The following is a 13,816-nucleotide window of genomic DNA, read 5'->3' on the forward strand; positions in this document are numbered from 1 at the left end:
GGACAGATTCTCGTGCTGGCTGCCTGATCTGTCCCCAGAAAGTTCAAGGTTGGTGAAGCTGGTCTCATCCTTTGTATTAGTTGTTACCACAAGCAATGCTGTGTAACAAACCACCCCAAATCTTAGTGGCTTCAGACAGCCATTTATTTAGCTAGTGCGGATTCTTTTTTAATATTTACTTATTTATTCGTGTATCTGGCTGCGCCGGGTCAGTCGCAGCACGTGGGATCTTCAGTTGTGGTGCTGGGTCTTTTTTAGTTGTGGCACGGGGAACTCTTAGCTGCAGCATGTGGGGTCTGGTTCCCCAACTAGGGACTGAACCTGAGCCCTCTGCGCGGGGAGCTCCTTGTAGCCTCGAGTGTGTGGATACTGTCTGTCCCCATGTCTCCACCTGAATGATGCTGTTCCCGTCTAGGATAACATGCTGGGTTTAGGCCCCTCTGGCTGCTCCACCATTTCACTTCTAAACCATACTCCCTTTTCTTTTCACCTCAAGCTTTCCGTTTCGCGTCTGGGAGAGTCCATGGGGACAGTTGAGAAGCACTTCTGCAAAGAGTTGAGGAGGTCCCGACCATCCCATTTCAGAAGGGCCAGTGGCCATGTGTGCCATCCTGTTTCCTCTTCCTCCTCCTCTCCCAGGCCTGAGTTCCAGCAGCCTGGCAGGGAAGGGAGGTGAGGGTACAGCTAAGGACAGTGGGAGGAAATAGTTTAGATCTCTTCTGTTTTTTCAAAGATACTCAAGTTTGAGAGACGTTAGATCCATCAGTCAATGAGTCTTCTCCCCAAGTTTTTTGATAGCATCTCTCAAGTTCAAGTCACCTGCCATCCCCCTTTATGATTTGGGCCATATCTGTGCACTATTATACCTTTACTAGTTTTCTTTAAATCAACTCAGCTTAAAAAAAACAACATTTATTTATGTATTTATTTGGCCGTGCTGGGTCTTAGTTGCAGAATGTGGGATCTTTAGTTGAAGCATCTGGTATCTTTAGTTGCAGCACGTGGGATCTAGTTCCCTGACCAGGGATCAAACCTGGATTTCCTGCATTGGGAGCATGGAGTCCTAGCCAGTGGACCACTAGCGAGATCCCATGAATCAACTCACTTTTTAAACTTCAAGCTAAGAGCAAGCCAGGATCATTTGCATAAACAGAAGATGGTTGTAGAAATGAATACTACTATTTTACCAAAGTACTGTTTCCCACCGAAGGCTTTCCTGAAGCCTGCTCTCTCGCTGTTAAGAGACGTAGTAAGGGTCTGAGAAGTTAAAGACATACTAGCATCAGACGAGTTTTTCATCTTGAAGGACTTCAAGCAGGATTGATGTGGGAATGACTTTCTAAGTGCACCAACTAAAATTACATTCTGTATCTTTGTCCACATGTTTGGGGAGTGATGACTTAGGATCCCAAGTCTGCCAGCTTCTGGCTATGTGATTTTAGGCAAGTGACTTTACCTCTCTGAGCCTTGGTTTCCTTTTTTGGAAACTGGAGGTAGTAATGCCTCCCTTGGGTGTGGATTCCCTGGTGGCTCAGATGATACAGAGTCTGTCTGCCATGTGGGAGACCCGGGTTTGATCCCTGGGTTGGGAAGATCCCCTGGAGAAGGGGAACAACTACCCACTCCAGTATTCTTGCCTGGAAAATTCCATGGACAGAGGAGCCTGGTGGGCGGGGTCGCACAGAGTTGGACATGACTGGGTGACTTAACGCTTTCACTTTTTTGGCTGTGGATTGTCCTGGCCCTCCTTTCACTGGGACCCCCTGGCCCGAGCATCGCTGGGAATGAGTTCCTGGTTGAGACCTCAGTTTCCCTGGTTCCCATCACCTCTTGCTCAGGTCCTCAGGTGAGACTTTGAAACCTGAGAGGATACAGCTCCTGAAGGAGGACTGGGGAAGGAAGGAGCTCTGAGCCCTCTCGGGCTGTGACAGAGCCCCTGGAGGGGGGTACGGTGAGGCCGTCAGTTCTTGGCAGGAGCAAAACCCACGCCGACTCCGCAGCTTGCACTGGGTTCTGCTGACTCGGGGAAGGGCTCTTGGGGCTCTGTGCTGCTGGCTTTGAGGCCGCTGGAATCACTGAGAGCTTGAGCCCAGGACAGGTGTAGACTCTAGAGGGAACACAATCAGATCCTCGGACTCAACCTAGCAGAATTCAGATGACCCTCCAAACCCTGCAGTGCCCTGGGGACTTTCCATTACATCAGGGCATTAGACAGGACTCCTCCGGTTTCTTCCTGGCATCCTTTATTCAGACTTGTGGAGCACAGTGGTTTCCAGCCTCCCTCAGTAGGGGCAGGTCTCCTCCAAACAAAGAGTGCCTCTTCTTATGATGAAGAGAAAAATGAGACAGAGCCCTCTGTCTCTTGTCAAATAAAGATGGTGTCTGTGAAAATGCTTCTGCTTCATAGGCTGAAGAATCACTCTCTTTGGCACTGCTGAAATTGTTGAGACAGAAAATGAACTTCACCGGCGGTCCAGTGGTTAGGACACCACACTGCCCGAGGGCCCAGGTTAAATCCCTGGTCAAGGAACTAAGATCCTCCTAGCCATGCTGCGTGGTCAAGAGAGATGATGAAGGAACTTGGATGGCAGGGCACTGTTGTAAGGTTATTACACAGAGGAGGCGGCTCATTTCAAGCGCAGGTGGGTGACCTGAGGCTGTTTGGGCTTCTTCTTGTTGGCATCTATCTGCTTGCTGCTTTTTGCACTGGAGATGCTCCTTAGGGTTCCTGAAATCTTCCCACTCAAGCCTAACTCCCATCAACGTGCTTCTGATGACACTTGAAACATACCAGGGGTCTTCAAGTCCATCTGCACACCATGGGGTGGCTTCCTAGGTTTTCTATTACCTTATTCCATTATTCTGACTTTTTAAAAGTAATTATAGTCCTTATTTTCTGAGAGATGAATGCAGGCTGCATTCTCAGTGGCCGATGTGTTTTTCAAAATTATAGAATTGCTGTAATAATATAGTACTGTTGTTTACAGATGGTCTTAGTTGAATGTTTAAAGCCAAAAGAGTTTGATGAGCTGGGTCAGGGCAGAGATGTCATTCTGCCTCCATCACAGAGTCTTACAACTCTGGATTCAAATCCCAGCTCTGCCACCAATCAGCTGTGTGACTTTGGGCTTTGACTCTATCTCTCTGAGCTATAGGCTTCACTTCTGTGTAATGAGGATAACAAAGTTTCCCTTAAGGAGAGGAGTTGGGCATTGAATGTTTTTCGCTTGCTCAGCATCCTTGCATCATTCCAGGACCAGCAACTTCTCCCATCTTCTGGGAAACTATATCGCCTACATTGTAACTATGGCCTTCTAGTCTAGATTACTGACAGCCCCCTCTCTCCAGGGGGACACGTGACCCAGTCCTGGCCAATCAGCTTCCTTCCCTGGGAAGAGCGTGGTTCAGGCTTTCTTCCGGTGCAGCCACAAGCTAGAGGGATGCCAGCCTGGAGCTGCCTGTCACCATGCATCCTGAGGGTAGGGGAGCAGGCATGGCTGGATCAAGTGAAATCCTTAGCGCTCCATCTGGGTCCGTCTCGTGGCTCTGCTCTCCTCCATGCTGGTTTATTACAGGCCCCAGGCCCATCTCTGAACCAGTCATTCCGACCATCCCTGATTGGCTAAAAGGCCTTATTTGTCCATCTTAAAGCCTGGAGCAGTCAGAAAGTGGCTGAGGGTCATATCCGAAGGGAGGATTAAGGTGCTGCTCTCAAAGCAGGGCACTGGGTCATGATCGGCAAAGGTAACAAGCTGACTCCAGCACCGCATGGCAGAGGGAACAGTGTGGAGCTGTGAAGAGACCGACTGTGGGCTCAGAAGTCAGCATGGCCGGAGGGAGAGGCGCGGGGTCGGGTGGGTGACCAGAAAGAAGCTGAAGAGAGAGGTCGGGACTGGATCTCAAGGGGCCTCGTGTGCCCCAAGTAACAGTGAGGTTTTCACATCAGTGGGGTTATTTGCATGAAGGGGTGAGACAGGTCCTTAACGCCTGACCCCACTCCCCACCGAATCCCTACCCCAACACTAGACCAGCTCTCATTTATAAGGGGACGTTCTCATTGATGGGAAAATGAATACTTTCCAGATTCACCAGGAGGAGGAGTTATAGAACTGGAGGGAAGAGAGAGAGAATATGGACATACCCATTAAAAGGTGTAGTATCTGAGTGAGATCCTGGATCCAGAATTGCCCCCAGGCGCTTTTCATGAATAGGTTAATGCTCACCACAATCCTCCTGTGGGGTCAGGATTACAATAATAATAACTAAAGTTTGCCTAACATACACTACGGAGAAGGCAATGGCAAGCCACTCCAGTACTCTTGCCTAGAAAATCCCATGGATGGAGGAGCCTGGTGGGCTGCAGTCCGTGGGGTCGCTAAGGGTCGGACACGACTGAGCGACTTCACTTTCACTTTTCACTTTCACACATTGGAGAAGGAAATGGCAACCCACTCCAGTGTTCTTGCCTGGAGAATCCCAGGGATGGGGGAGCCTGATAGACTTCTGTCTATGGGGTCACACAGAGTCGGACACAACTGAAGTGACTTAGCAGCAGCAGCAGCAGCAACATATACTAAGGGCTTTATTTATACACAGCATCTTAATTCTCATAACTGCCCTCCGAGGTAGGCATTATTTCAACCCTGCCCCATTTTACTGAAGTTATCCACTGAGGTCCAGAAAGGTGAAGCTATTTGCCTGAGGCCACACAGCAAGCAAGCAGCAGAGGTGGGATTTGAACCTGGGTGTGTGGTGATTCCATACAACTCTGGTGTGGACTCTTTTTGCTCCTCCTGAGATATTTTTATTTGGTCGTTTCTGGCACAAGGATGATGCTGTCAGTGTCACTGGAGAAGAAGATGGTCCTCCGCTGGACCTCGGTCGCGTGGGGCCGCCTGATCACGGGCAGGAGGCTGGCCAGGACTGCGTTGAGAATGGCGGTCACATAGCCCCAGCCCAGCTGGCACTGACCACCGTGGTACATGGAGGAGGCTACGCAGGCTTCCTTGGCGAATGGCGAGGCCAAGCTGATGGGGAAAACCAGCAGGCCCATGATGGTAGCAATGGCTGGAGACAGCAGGAAGGAAAGCCGGTGTGCTGGTCATGGGGCTCTGGGCCGACCTCCCATCCCAGTCCTCCCGTCCACTCACTCATCATCCATCACCCCTTCACTTATTCCTTGGCTCATCTATCTTTGTATCCACCTGTCACTCAAGTAGCCTTCCACCCATCTGTCCGCCTACTCACCCACCCTTTCAACCATATTCCAGCCCACTCGTGCTCTCCATTCCTGTCTACCTATCCGTTCACTCATCCATCCAGCTGTCCAACCACCCACTCAGCCACCTGACCCCCCCATTCCCCCCATCCCTCCACCCGTTTTCCCATCCATCTAGCCATTCACCCATCTCTTCAGTAATATGTCCACTGATCCAGACACCCATCAGCCCATCCACCTACTTACACACCCCACTCCACGCATCCGCCAACCCACCCATCCGTCCACGTATTCATCCCGCAAACCTGTAGGGGCTCTGTGGAAGGCACTAGCGATACTGATCAAATGAACAAGACACCTCCACACTTTGGAGGCAGTCCCAGTGCAGGAGAGTCACGTGACCTCCAGCCCCGCTTCAGCCACACTTGTCCACTTGGAGTTCCTTGACTGTGCCTTGCTCGCTTGTCTCTCTCTGCCTTTGCCCCTGATGTTCACATTACCCGAAACGCCCTTCCACATTTGGTTAACTTCCCACTCATCCTTCCAGATTCATCTCAGTGACGCCTCCTCCAGGAAGCCTTCCTTAACACCCCCTCCAAACACTGAGTCAGGTACCTCTTGCAGTTTTTCCTTACATCCTGTGCTCATCCTATTGTGCCAAATATCCACCGAGTTATAACTGCCACCCCCGCTAGACACTGTGCAAGCCAATGACAAGGACTGTGTTTCCATTCATGGATTCGACAAATATCTAGTGAGCTCTATGTGCGGAGCACTGTGTCAGATGCTAGTGATGACAAGGCAGACGTGTCCATGACCTCACAGAGCTGATGTTCTTGTGGAAAGAGATACATAACAATCAGGTAGGCAGATGAGATATTTCAGGCTATGAAAAACAGAAAGCAAGGCAAGAGGAAGGAGACTCTAAGGAGAGGGGAGCTCCCTTACCTTGAGGTCACGGGAGACCCCCACTGAGAGAGATGTTTGAGCAGTGCCCTTAATAAAGTGGGAGGAGCAAGCTGTGAAGATCTGAGAACAGAACATTCCAGGCAGAGGGAACAAGCTTGGTGCTTACGAGCGACAGAAAGCAAGCCAGTGTGGCCGGCGCGTGCTGAGCCTGGCGAAGCCAGTTAGGAGATGAGAATGAGGGCCGCCTCAGTGGAGCCTCATCGGTGACAGGAAGTCATTGACGCGGTGGCTTGATCTGACTTCAGTTTTAACAGGTCTCACTTGGCCAAGGTGTGGCAAACAGACTCTAGGGGACAAGGGTGGCAGCAGAGAGAGGCGTGAGGTGGTCACCTCTAATCCAGGTGGGAGATGGTGGAGAATTAATTGGTTGAGGGTTGGCACCAAGACCTGAGCTAGATCATCCAAAGCCGATGTGTGAATTAGAGAAAAGCAACCCTCTGGGCCTGGGGGCTTTCGAGGTGGCTCAGTGATAAATGATCTACCTGCCAAGCAGAAGATACGGGTTTGATCCCTGGATTGGGAAGGTCCCGTGGAGAAGGAAATGGCAACCTACTCCAGTGTTCTTGCCGGGAGAATTCCATGGACAGAGGCACCTGGCGGGGTACAGCCCATGGGGTCACAGAAGTGTTGGACACAACTTAGCGACTAAACAACAGTATCAACAACAGTTCTTCTGGGCAAACGCAGCTCTCAGCCCTCCCATCCTCAGCTGGATGCTCTTGTGCAGTGCACAACCTGCCCAACTGGATATGGTGGTCCTGGTAAAAGTGATGCAGAGTGGACGCACAGGAGAGAAACAAAGCAGGACAACTGTTAGGACTGGGTTTGGATGAGGGCAAGAGAGATGTGAAGGATACCGACCCCCAATTTCTGGCTAGTTAAAGGATCAGGAATAGTCTGCAGCCGTAGGGCTTACGTCTGAGATTCAACCAGGAGGCAAGTCTCTGCTTACAGGCTCGCTCATCATCCATTCATTCCAGAAACATGTCTGGAACACTTATATGTGACATCAAATTTACCTGCTGCTGCCTGTACCCCTGGCACTGGACCACTGCCCCTCCGTGGGCATAGTCCTTTGGGGGCAAGGGCCCAGGACAGGAGGAGAATTGCACTGAAAGCCAATAGGAGCCAGCCTCCAAGGAGCATTGCGGCTGAAACCTGCCAGGAAGAGAGAGGAGGGACAGTGTCGACTGGGGTGGGGCAGTCATGCACTCCCTCTGCTTAACTGATCAGCTGCTGAGTCCTCAAAACCCCGCAAGGTCTGTGCTATTATTAACCCTGTTTTGTTGTTATTGTTCAGTCACTAAGTCGTGTCTGACTCTTTGCAACCCTATGGACTGTAGCACGCCAGCCTTCCCTGTCCTTCATTATCTCCCTGAGTTTGCTCAAACCCATGTCCATTGAGTCAGTGATCCCATCCAACCATCTCATCCTCTGTCGTCCCCTTCTCCTCCTGCCCTCAGTCTTTCCCAGCATCAGGGTCTTTTCCAATGAGTCGGCTCTTCACATCAGGTGGCCAAAGTATTGGAGCTTCAGCTTCAGCACCAGTCCTTCCAAAGAATATTCAGGGTTGACTTCCTTTAGGATTTGCTGATTTGATCTCCTTACTGTCTAAGGGACTCGCAAGAGTCATCTCCAGCACCACAGCTCAAAAGCATCAATTCTTTGTTATGGTCCAACTTTCAAATCCATACATGACTACTGGAAAAACCATAGCTTTGACTCTATGGACCTTTGGCAGCCCAGTGATGTCTCTGCTTTTTAATATGCTGTCTAGGTTGTCATAGCTTTCCTTCCAAGGAGCAAACGTCTTTTAATTTCATGGGTGCAGTCACCATCTGAAGTGATTTTGGAGCCCCCAAAAATAAACCTGTCACTGCTTCCACATTTTCCCCTTCTATTTGCCATGATGTGATGGGACTGGATGCCATGGTCTTAGTTTTTCTCATGTTGTTTTAAGCCAGCTTTTTCACTCTCCTTTTTCACCCTCATCAAGAGGCTCTTTAGCTCCTTTTCACTTTCTGCCATAAGGGTGGTGTCATCTGCATATCTGAGGCTGTTGATATTTCTCCTGGCAATCTTGAGCTTTTGATTGATCCAGCCTTGGCATTTCGAATGATGTACTCTGTATACAAGATACTTTGTACTTTGTTTTACATATAAACTGGATTATAAGGAGTTGGAGTCAATTTGCCTCAGGGCACACAGCTAATTAAGCCCTAGAGATAGAATTAAGATCTGCATTTACGCCTTACCTTCTCTTTACTGAGTACCTGCTATACAGCAGGGTCACCAAGAGAGGCACCTTTGAATTGGTTTTGAAGGCTGTGTAATCTTCCTTAGATGGCCTTCCCAGGTGGCATAGTGGCAAAGAATCTGCCTGCCAGTGCAGGTGACACAAGAGTCCCTGGGGCCAAAAAGAGTCAGACTGGACTAAGCACACACACAGTCTTGCTTGGAGGTGCTGAACTGGGAGTCCCGACCCATTGTCCCGATTGTTGAATTGGTAATTTGCATCAAAACAGAGACTTTCGACAGCTTAGCCGTGGCTTTCAAACCCAGCAGTGCTTAGAGGGTGGCCAGGTAGGCATGTACAGGTTGTACACTGCACAACTCTAGGAGATGCCTTTGGGAGTCATCACAGAAATGCATGTTGATTATAATAATTCTCCAGCAGATGGCAATATAGTGTCTTGAGGAAGGGGCACCGTTTCCTAATTTGTATAAAGGCACTGCATGGGCCAGCAGCTGCCCTCAGAATTACCCTGGGTGTTTGCTAAAATTCACATAGCCAGACCCCACCCCACCCCTACAGAGTCAGAGGTTGGAAGGGAGGTGGGCAGAACTTGGCTTTTTTTGTTTTTTTTTCCGCTGACACGTTTGAGAATGCCCTGTTCCCGACCCCTCGAAGCTGCAATAAATTGACAAGTCCACGCCTCACCTTCCAGGCGAAGTCAGGAATATCATCCAGGGACTGGAAGGTCCCACAGCTCTGGTTCCAGCTGTCACCCTGAGGCCAGGAGCAGTAGGTGAGGACACCGAAGGAGAAGGTGGTGGTCTGGAACCAGGCAGGGGAGATGAGGCTGACGGCCGAGATGCAGGTGAGGGAAAGCCCCAGAGCTGCCCACACACTGCCCACCATCAGGGCATGTCAATGACCTAGGAGTCAACAGACAAGATTTGTGGAAGGAGGAGAATGGGCTCTGGAAAGGATGTCCCCGTTTTCCCCACCAGCCAGGCATCTGATCCTGTCTTAGGATCCCAGGTTATTAGCCTCGCTCTGGCCTGGGACGCACTGGGAGGTGTTCATAACTGGGGTGGAGCTCTTCCCTAACACATTCTGAAGTCGAAACTCCAAATTTTAGAATAAGCATTAGTGCTTACACAGACTTTGGCACACACCAGCCCTCCTGGGAAATGAACATCACTGGTCCACGCAAGCCCCCTCATGTCACACTCATTCACTGATTTCTTTCTTCATTCGCTCTGCCTGTCAAGCCTTGCACTGTCCCTAAGGTCTGCTTCTACACAGAGAGGGGACCTTTCTCAAAATCACACACAGATGCTGTGTTTCTAGCAACCACCCTGCTCATCGGCTACCTCCTCCCAGTCTCTGACCATTATTTAATGTTTATCTTTTTGTTTGGAGGTATTTTTGCAAAACCGATACTGTTCAGTCTGTGTGTCTTTTTCATGTACATAAGTGGCATTGCTTTATTGCTGTTTGATGTGTTGCCACAGAGGTCAGGTGGCACCTGGACTCATCCTTAAATGTCTCTAAATCATAGATACCAAGAGTTATTTAGTTTTCAATTCTTCTTCAACCCTTCAAGGAGAAAGTTTCTGTAAGAGCTGCAGTCATCTGTCAGTCTCCTCTGTTGAAAGATGGGGAGCTTTGAGGAGGCAACAGCGTCTAGTGAGACTTGGGGGATGAGGTTGGACTTTTCTTGTATTTGTTGTAGTGGTTTTATTCTATTTATTAGTTATCTATTTGACATTTAGATTTATGTTAATGAGAAATCGAGTCGCTTTCAAGTTCGGTCTTACCAAAATAATAATAGAGTGTTGGAGGAGGAGGCTAAGGCAGGAAGGTGATTTGCTAATAGCCAAAGTTGTCATTGATGGTCAGAAGCAATGTCCAGAAGGGCTGAGGCAGCCCAGGGGCACCCGGGGTCAGAAGTCGCTGAGCCAACCAAGGACATCGACACGGACCTTCCAGGACCAATGCTCTTCAACCTTGAGTTTCACTTTGGGACCTTAAGCCCAGCCAGCACGTTACACTTGGCCCGAGTCCTGGGCTCGGAGGCCAGCCAGTCCCTGTAGCATTTCCCAGCTGTGTGACTTGGAGCAAGTTACCCCGTTGCTCTGGGCCTCGGTTTCTCCATCTGTAAAAGCAGATTCTAAATCCCAGGGGGCAGATAGTGCTGGGTTCGATCACTCAGCAGGGCAATGAGTAGAAAGAGACACACGAACCGCCACGTTTCCCTGGGGTGGCCTCGGGGAGGTCACCTCCTCTCTCTGGAAAGGGAGACATCGGGGTTGTTGTGAAGGTTCTTGGGGGTCAGATGCCATTGTGTTGCAGGGAGAGGGGGCTGAGCTAAGCCTGAGAAGGGAGGTCGGGGTCAGGTGGCACACACATTTTATTCCCAAGCTTAGAAAAGCCTCGTGGCAGCCAGCCAGCAAGTGAGATGCAGTGCCTTGAGGAGAGGGAGGGTGGTTTGATTTTTGGTTTTTTTTTTCCCTACACTGAAATCAGCCTCAGCTTTGGGGTTGGCAGGAATCCGAGGGGTGTAATTCCAGCCAGGAAGCTGGGGAGCCCAGAGCGGACTGAGGCCCGCGATTTTGCCTCTCTCTGGCTGCCCCAGTGCCTCTCCAGGCATTTCTGACCTTGAAAGGAGTTTTGTTCTCCAGATAATATGCTTAGTGTCACCTGGGAAAATCACACCAACCATCCAGGTGCCCAGAAACTTAAATGAGGCATTATAACCCGAAACCACATCCAGCCGGGTTCCAATTAGCTGGAATTCACCTAAGGGAAACTTGAAAGGGATTGGATGTTTTCTCCTCCAGCTCGGCGCTTTGCTGTCCAAGGCAGCTGACAGTTCTTCAGCAAGGCCCATTCCAAACTCTTTCAGGCCTCATTCAGTTTAAGCCTCACGGTTCCGCCATGGTAGGGTAGGTACTACTCTAATCTGAGTTCCCATTTTACAGATGACAAAATGAAGCCTCAGGAAGTGAGCAGCGGACTGGGGTCTCAGACTCAGGGAATGGGACTGCTGACTCTGAGCCCTAAACCCAGAGTGGTATTAAGGAACTTGTTTAAAGTCGAATACCCCAGCGTTTTTCAGGGGCTACCCAGGGTTAAAGTTTGGTCAGCCTTCTCCCCTGCTCCAGCCAGGAAGCCTGGATGGGCTCAGGGGAGCCATAGACAGCCATGGCAGGAGGGGACCCGGGACTTGGGAGTTTAGAGGTGGCCACTAGTGTCTCTCTGTGTCCTTACTGGGTCCCTTTCTCATTTGGGCTTCCATGTGTACTCATCCATCAACTGGAAGGAGCTGACCATTCATTCATTCAGCTTTTCTGTGCCCAGCCCTGTGTGACCTTCATAGATATGGCAGGGAACAAAACATAGCACCTGCCCTCGAGGAACTTAGGGTTTGGAAGGCAAGACAGGGAAACGAGAGAGAACAATATGGTCCATCCGTCCATCCACTCAACAGATTTACTGAGTATCTCCTATGTTCTAAGAACTATTCTAGTGCTGGGGATTTAGTCGTGGGGAAAACAGACAAAAACTACTGTCCTCATGGAGCTTACAGTCCCGTGAGAGAGACAGAAACAATAAGGAAATAGGTCAGTATGTAAGATGCCTGATGTAGGGACTTCTCCAGAGGTCTAGTGCCCTGGGGCTCTGTACTTCCGTTGCTGGGGGCACAGGTTTGATCCCTGGTCAGGGAGCTAAGGTCTCATATGCAGTGGACAAGGCCAAAACAAAAGGATGCCTGATGTAAATAAGTGCCACAGAGAAAACTGAAGCCAGCAAGGGAGATGGTGAGTGAACAGGGAAGGGTCATGGAAAGCCTCATGAGAAGGTGACCTCTGAGCAGGAGCTGAGGGAGGAAGCCGTGTGGATCTATGGGGGGGGGATATTCCAGGCAGAGGGCAGAGCAGGTGCAAAGGCCCTGAGGCGAGCATGTACTTGGCATGTTGCAGGAAGCAAAGAGGCCCCGGTGTCGGGAAGGAATGAGGAAGCGGGGAGAGCGGGAGGCTTTGCAGGCAATGACAGATCTTTGGCTTTTAATTTCTGAGTTAGGTGGGGAGTCTGTGGGTGGTCTTGAACAGAGGTGGGACATGACTTGTCTCAGTGTTTTGAAAAGGTCAGCTCTGGCTGCTGGGTGGAGAAGAGGCAGAAGAGAGGGCAAGGGAGAAGGAACCAGGAAGCAGTTTCAGTGGGTCAGGTGAGAGACGTTCAGTGGATCGGACAGAGAAGAGACAGGGAGGGCAGGGGTAGCTTTGGGATCTCTGTTGAAGGTCAGAGGTAGCTCCAGCCAACCGGATTTGCTTATGGCCTGGACTTGGAGTGTGAGGGACGGTGGGGAGGCCAAGATGCCGCCAGGGCTTTTGACCTTGGCACCTGGGACGGGCGAGCTGTCCTTACTTGAGACAGGGAAGCTGTGGGAGGGGCCGGTTTGTTAGGAGAAGGGAAGCTCTCTGAGCATGGTGTAGCCCAAGTGAAGTCTGAGATGTGTATTTCACCAAGCCATCAATCAACAGATGCAAACAGACACAGCGTCACACCAAGGGAAAGCCCAGGACAATGTCAGGGGCAGGCTCAGAGCAGGGGAACCTGGGGGTCAGGTGGACATCCAGGCTGAAATCTGAAGATGCTCAAGTCAGGGTTCAGGCAGGACGCTGACCTGTATCCCTTGTCTCATCCTCCCAGCCACCTCAGCCCCCACTGCTGCTGTGTTGCCAGCTGTGGTACAAGTCAGCCGTGTGCACAGGGTTAAACTGTGGTGTAACGTAATGACTCCAAGCTTTTGTCTCCCCGTTGCAGTGGACTGAATGTTTGTGTGCCTCCGAATTTATATGTTGAAATTCTACCCCCAGCGGTGAGGCTGTAAAAAGGTGAGCCTTCAGGAGGGGGTGAGGTCATGTGGGTGGAGCTTCCATGAGGCTTAGAAAAGAGACCCCAGAGACCACCCTCACCCCTTCTGCTGCGTGAGGATGTAGCAAGAAGACAGCCATCTGTATGCCAGGAAGCGGGCTCTCACTAAGCACCAAAATCTGCCTGCGGTTGGAATTCCTAGCCTCTGGAACTGACGGAAATAAATTTCAGTCGGTTATAAGCCACTTTATAGCAGCCTGAATAGACTAAAACATCTACCCCCCAGAAGGATGGTTACATCCTAGACCAGGGGGACTTAACCTTTTGGAGGTAATGGAGTCCTCTGAACATATGATTTAAAAGCATGGCTGCATTCTTTATGCAGACTTACTTGCACACACACACACTACTGTAATTTCAGGGGCTCGGGACCCTTAAAGCTCATTATAGCTCCCGGACAATACTTTCCTCTCCCCCCAGTCTTGACCTCACCTCCGTCTTCTCTCCAGACTCACCTACTT

At 50.4% G+C, this 13,816-nt stretch overlaps 1 protein-coding gene across 1 annotated transcript; it reads right to left on the reverse strand.

Moving 5' to 3' along the window:
* Positions 1–4,804: 4,804 nt before the first annotated feature.
* On the reverse strand, positions 4,805–9,329 carry LHFPL7 (LHFPL tetraspan subfamily member 7). Its single transcript, XM_055405087.2, has 3 exons — positions 9,129–9,329; positions 7,207–7,345; positions 4,805–5,067 (listed from the first exon to the last, which is right to left on the reverse strand). Exons 1-3 carry the CDS (start codon positions 9,327–9,329, stop codon positions 4,805–4,807), a joined length of 603 nt encoding a protein of 200 aa, XP_055261062.2.
* Positions 9,330–13,816: the final 4,487 nt, after the last annotated feature.

This window comes from Moschus berezovskii, chromosome 19 (assembly GCF_049115385.1).
Source record: "Moschus berezovskii isolate FMDL1 chromosome 19, NW_MosBer_1.0, whole genome shotgun sequence".
Lineage (NCBI taxonomy): Eukaryota > Metazoa > Chordata > Mammalia > Artiodactyla > Moschidae > Moschus > Moschus berezovskii.

Excerpts from the sequence above, each read along its gene's own strand:
- LHFPL7 (XM_055405087.2), bottom strand. The coding sequence starts at position 9,329 with ATGGTGGGCAGTGTGTGGGCAGCTCTGGGGCTTTCCCTCACCTGCATC. Across the intron at positions 7,346-9,128 it reads TTCCTGACTTCGCCTGGAAG|GTTTCAGCCGCAATGCTCCT; the intron begins GTGAGGCGTGGA and ends TCTTCCTGGCAG. Across the intron at positions 5,068-7,206 it reads AGGGGTACAGGCAGCAGCAG|CCATTGCTACCATCATGGGC; the intron begins GTAAATTTGATG and ends TGCTGTCTCCAG.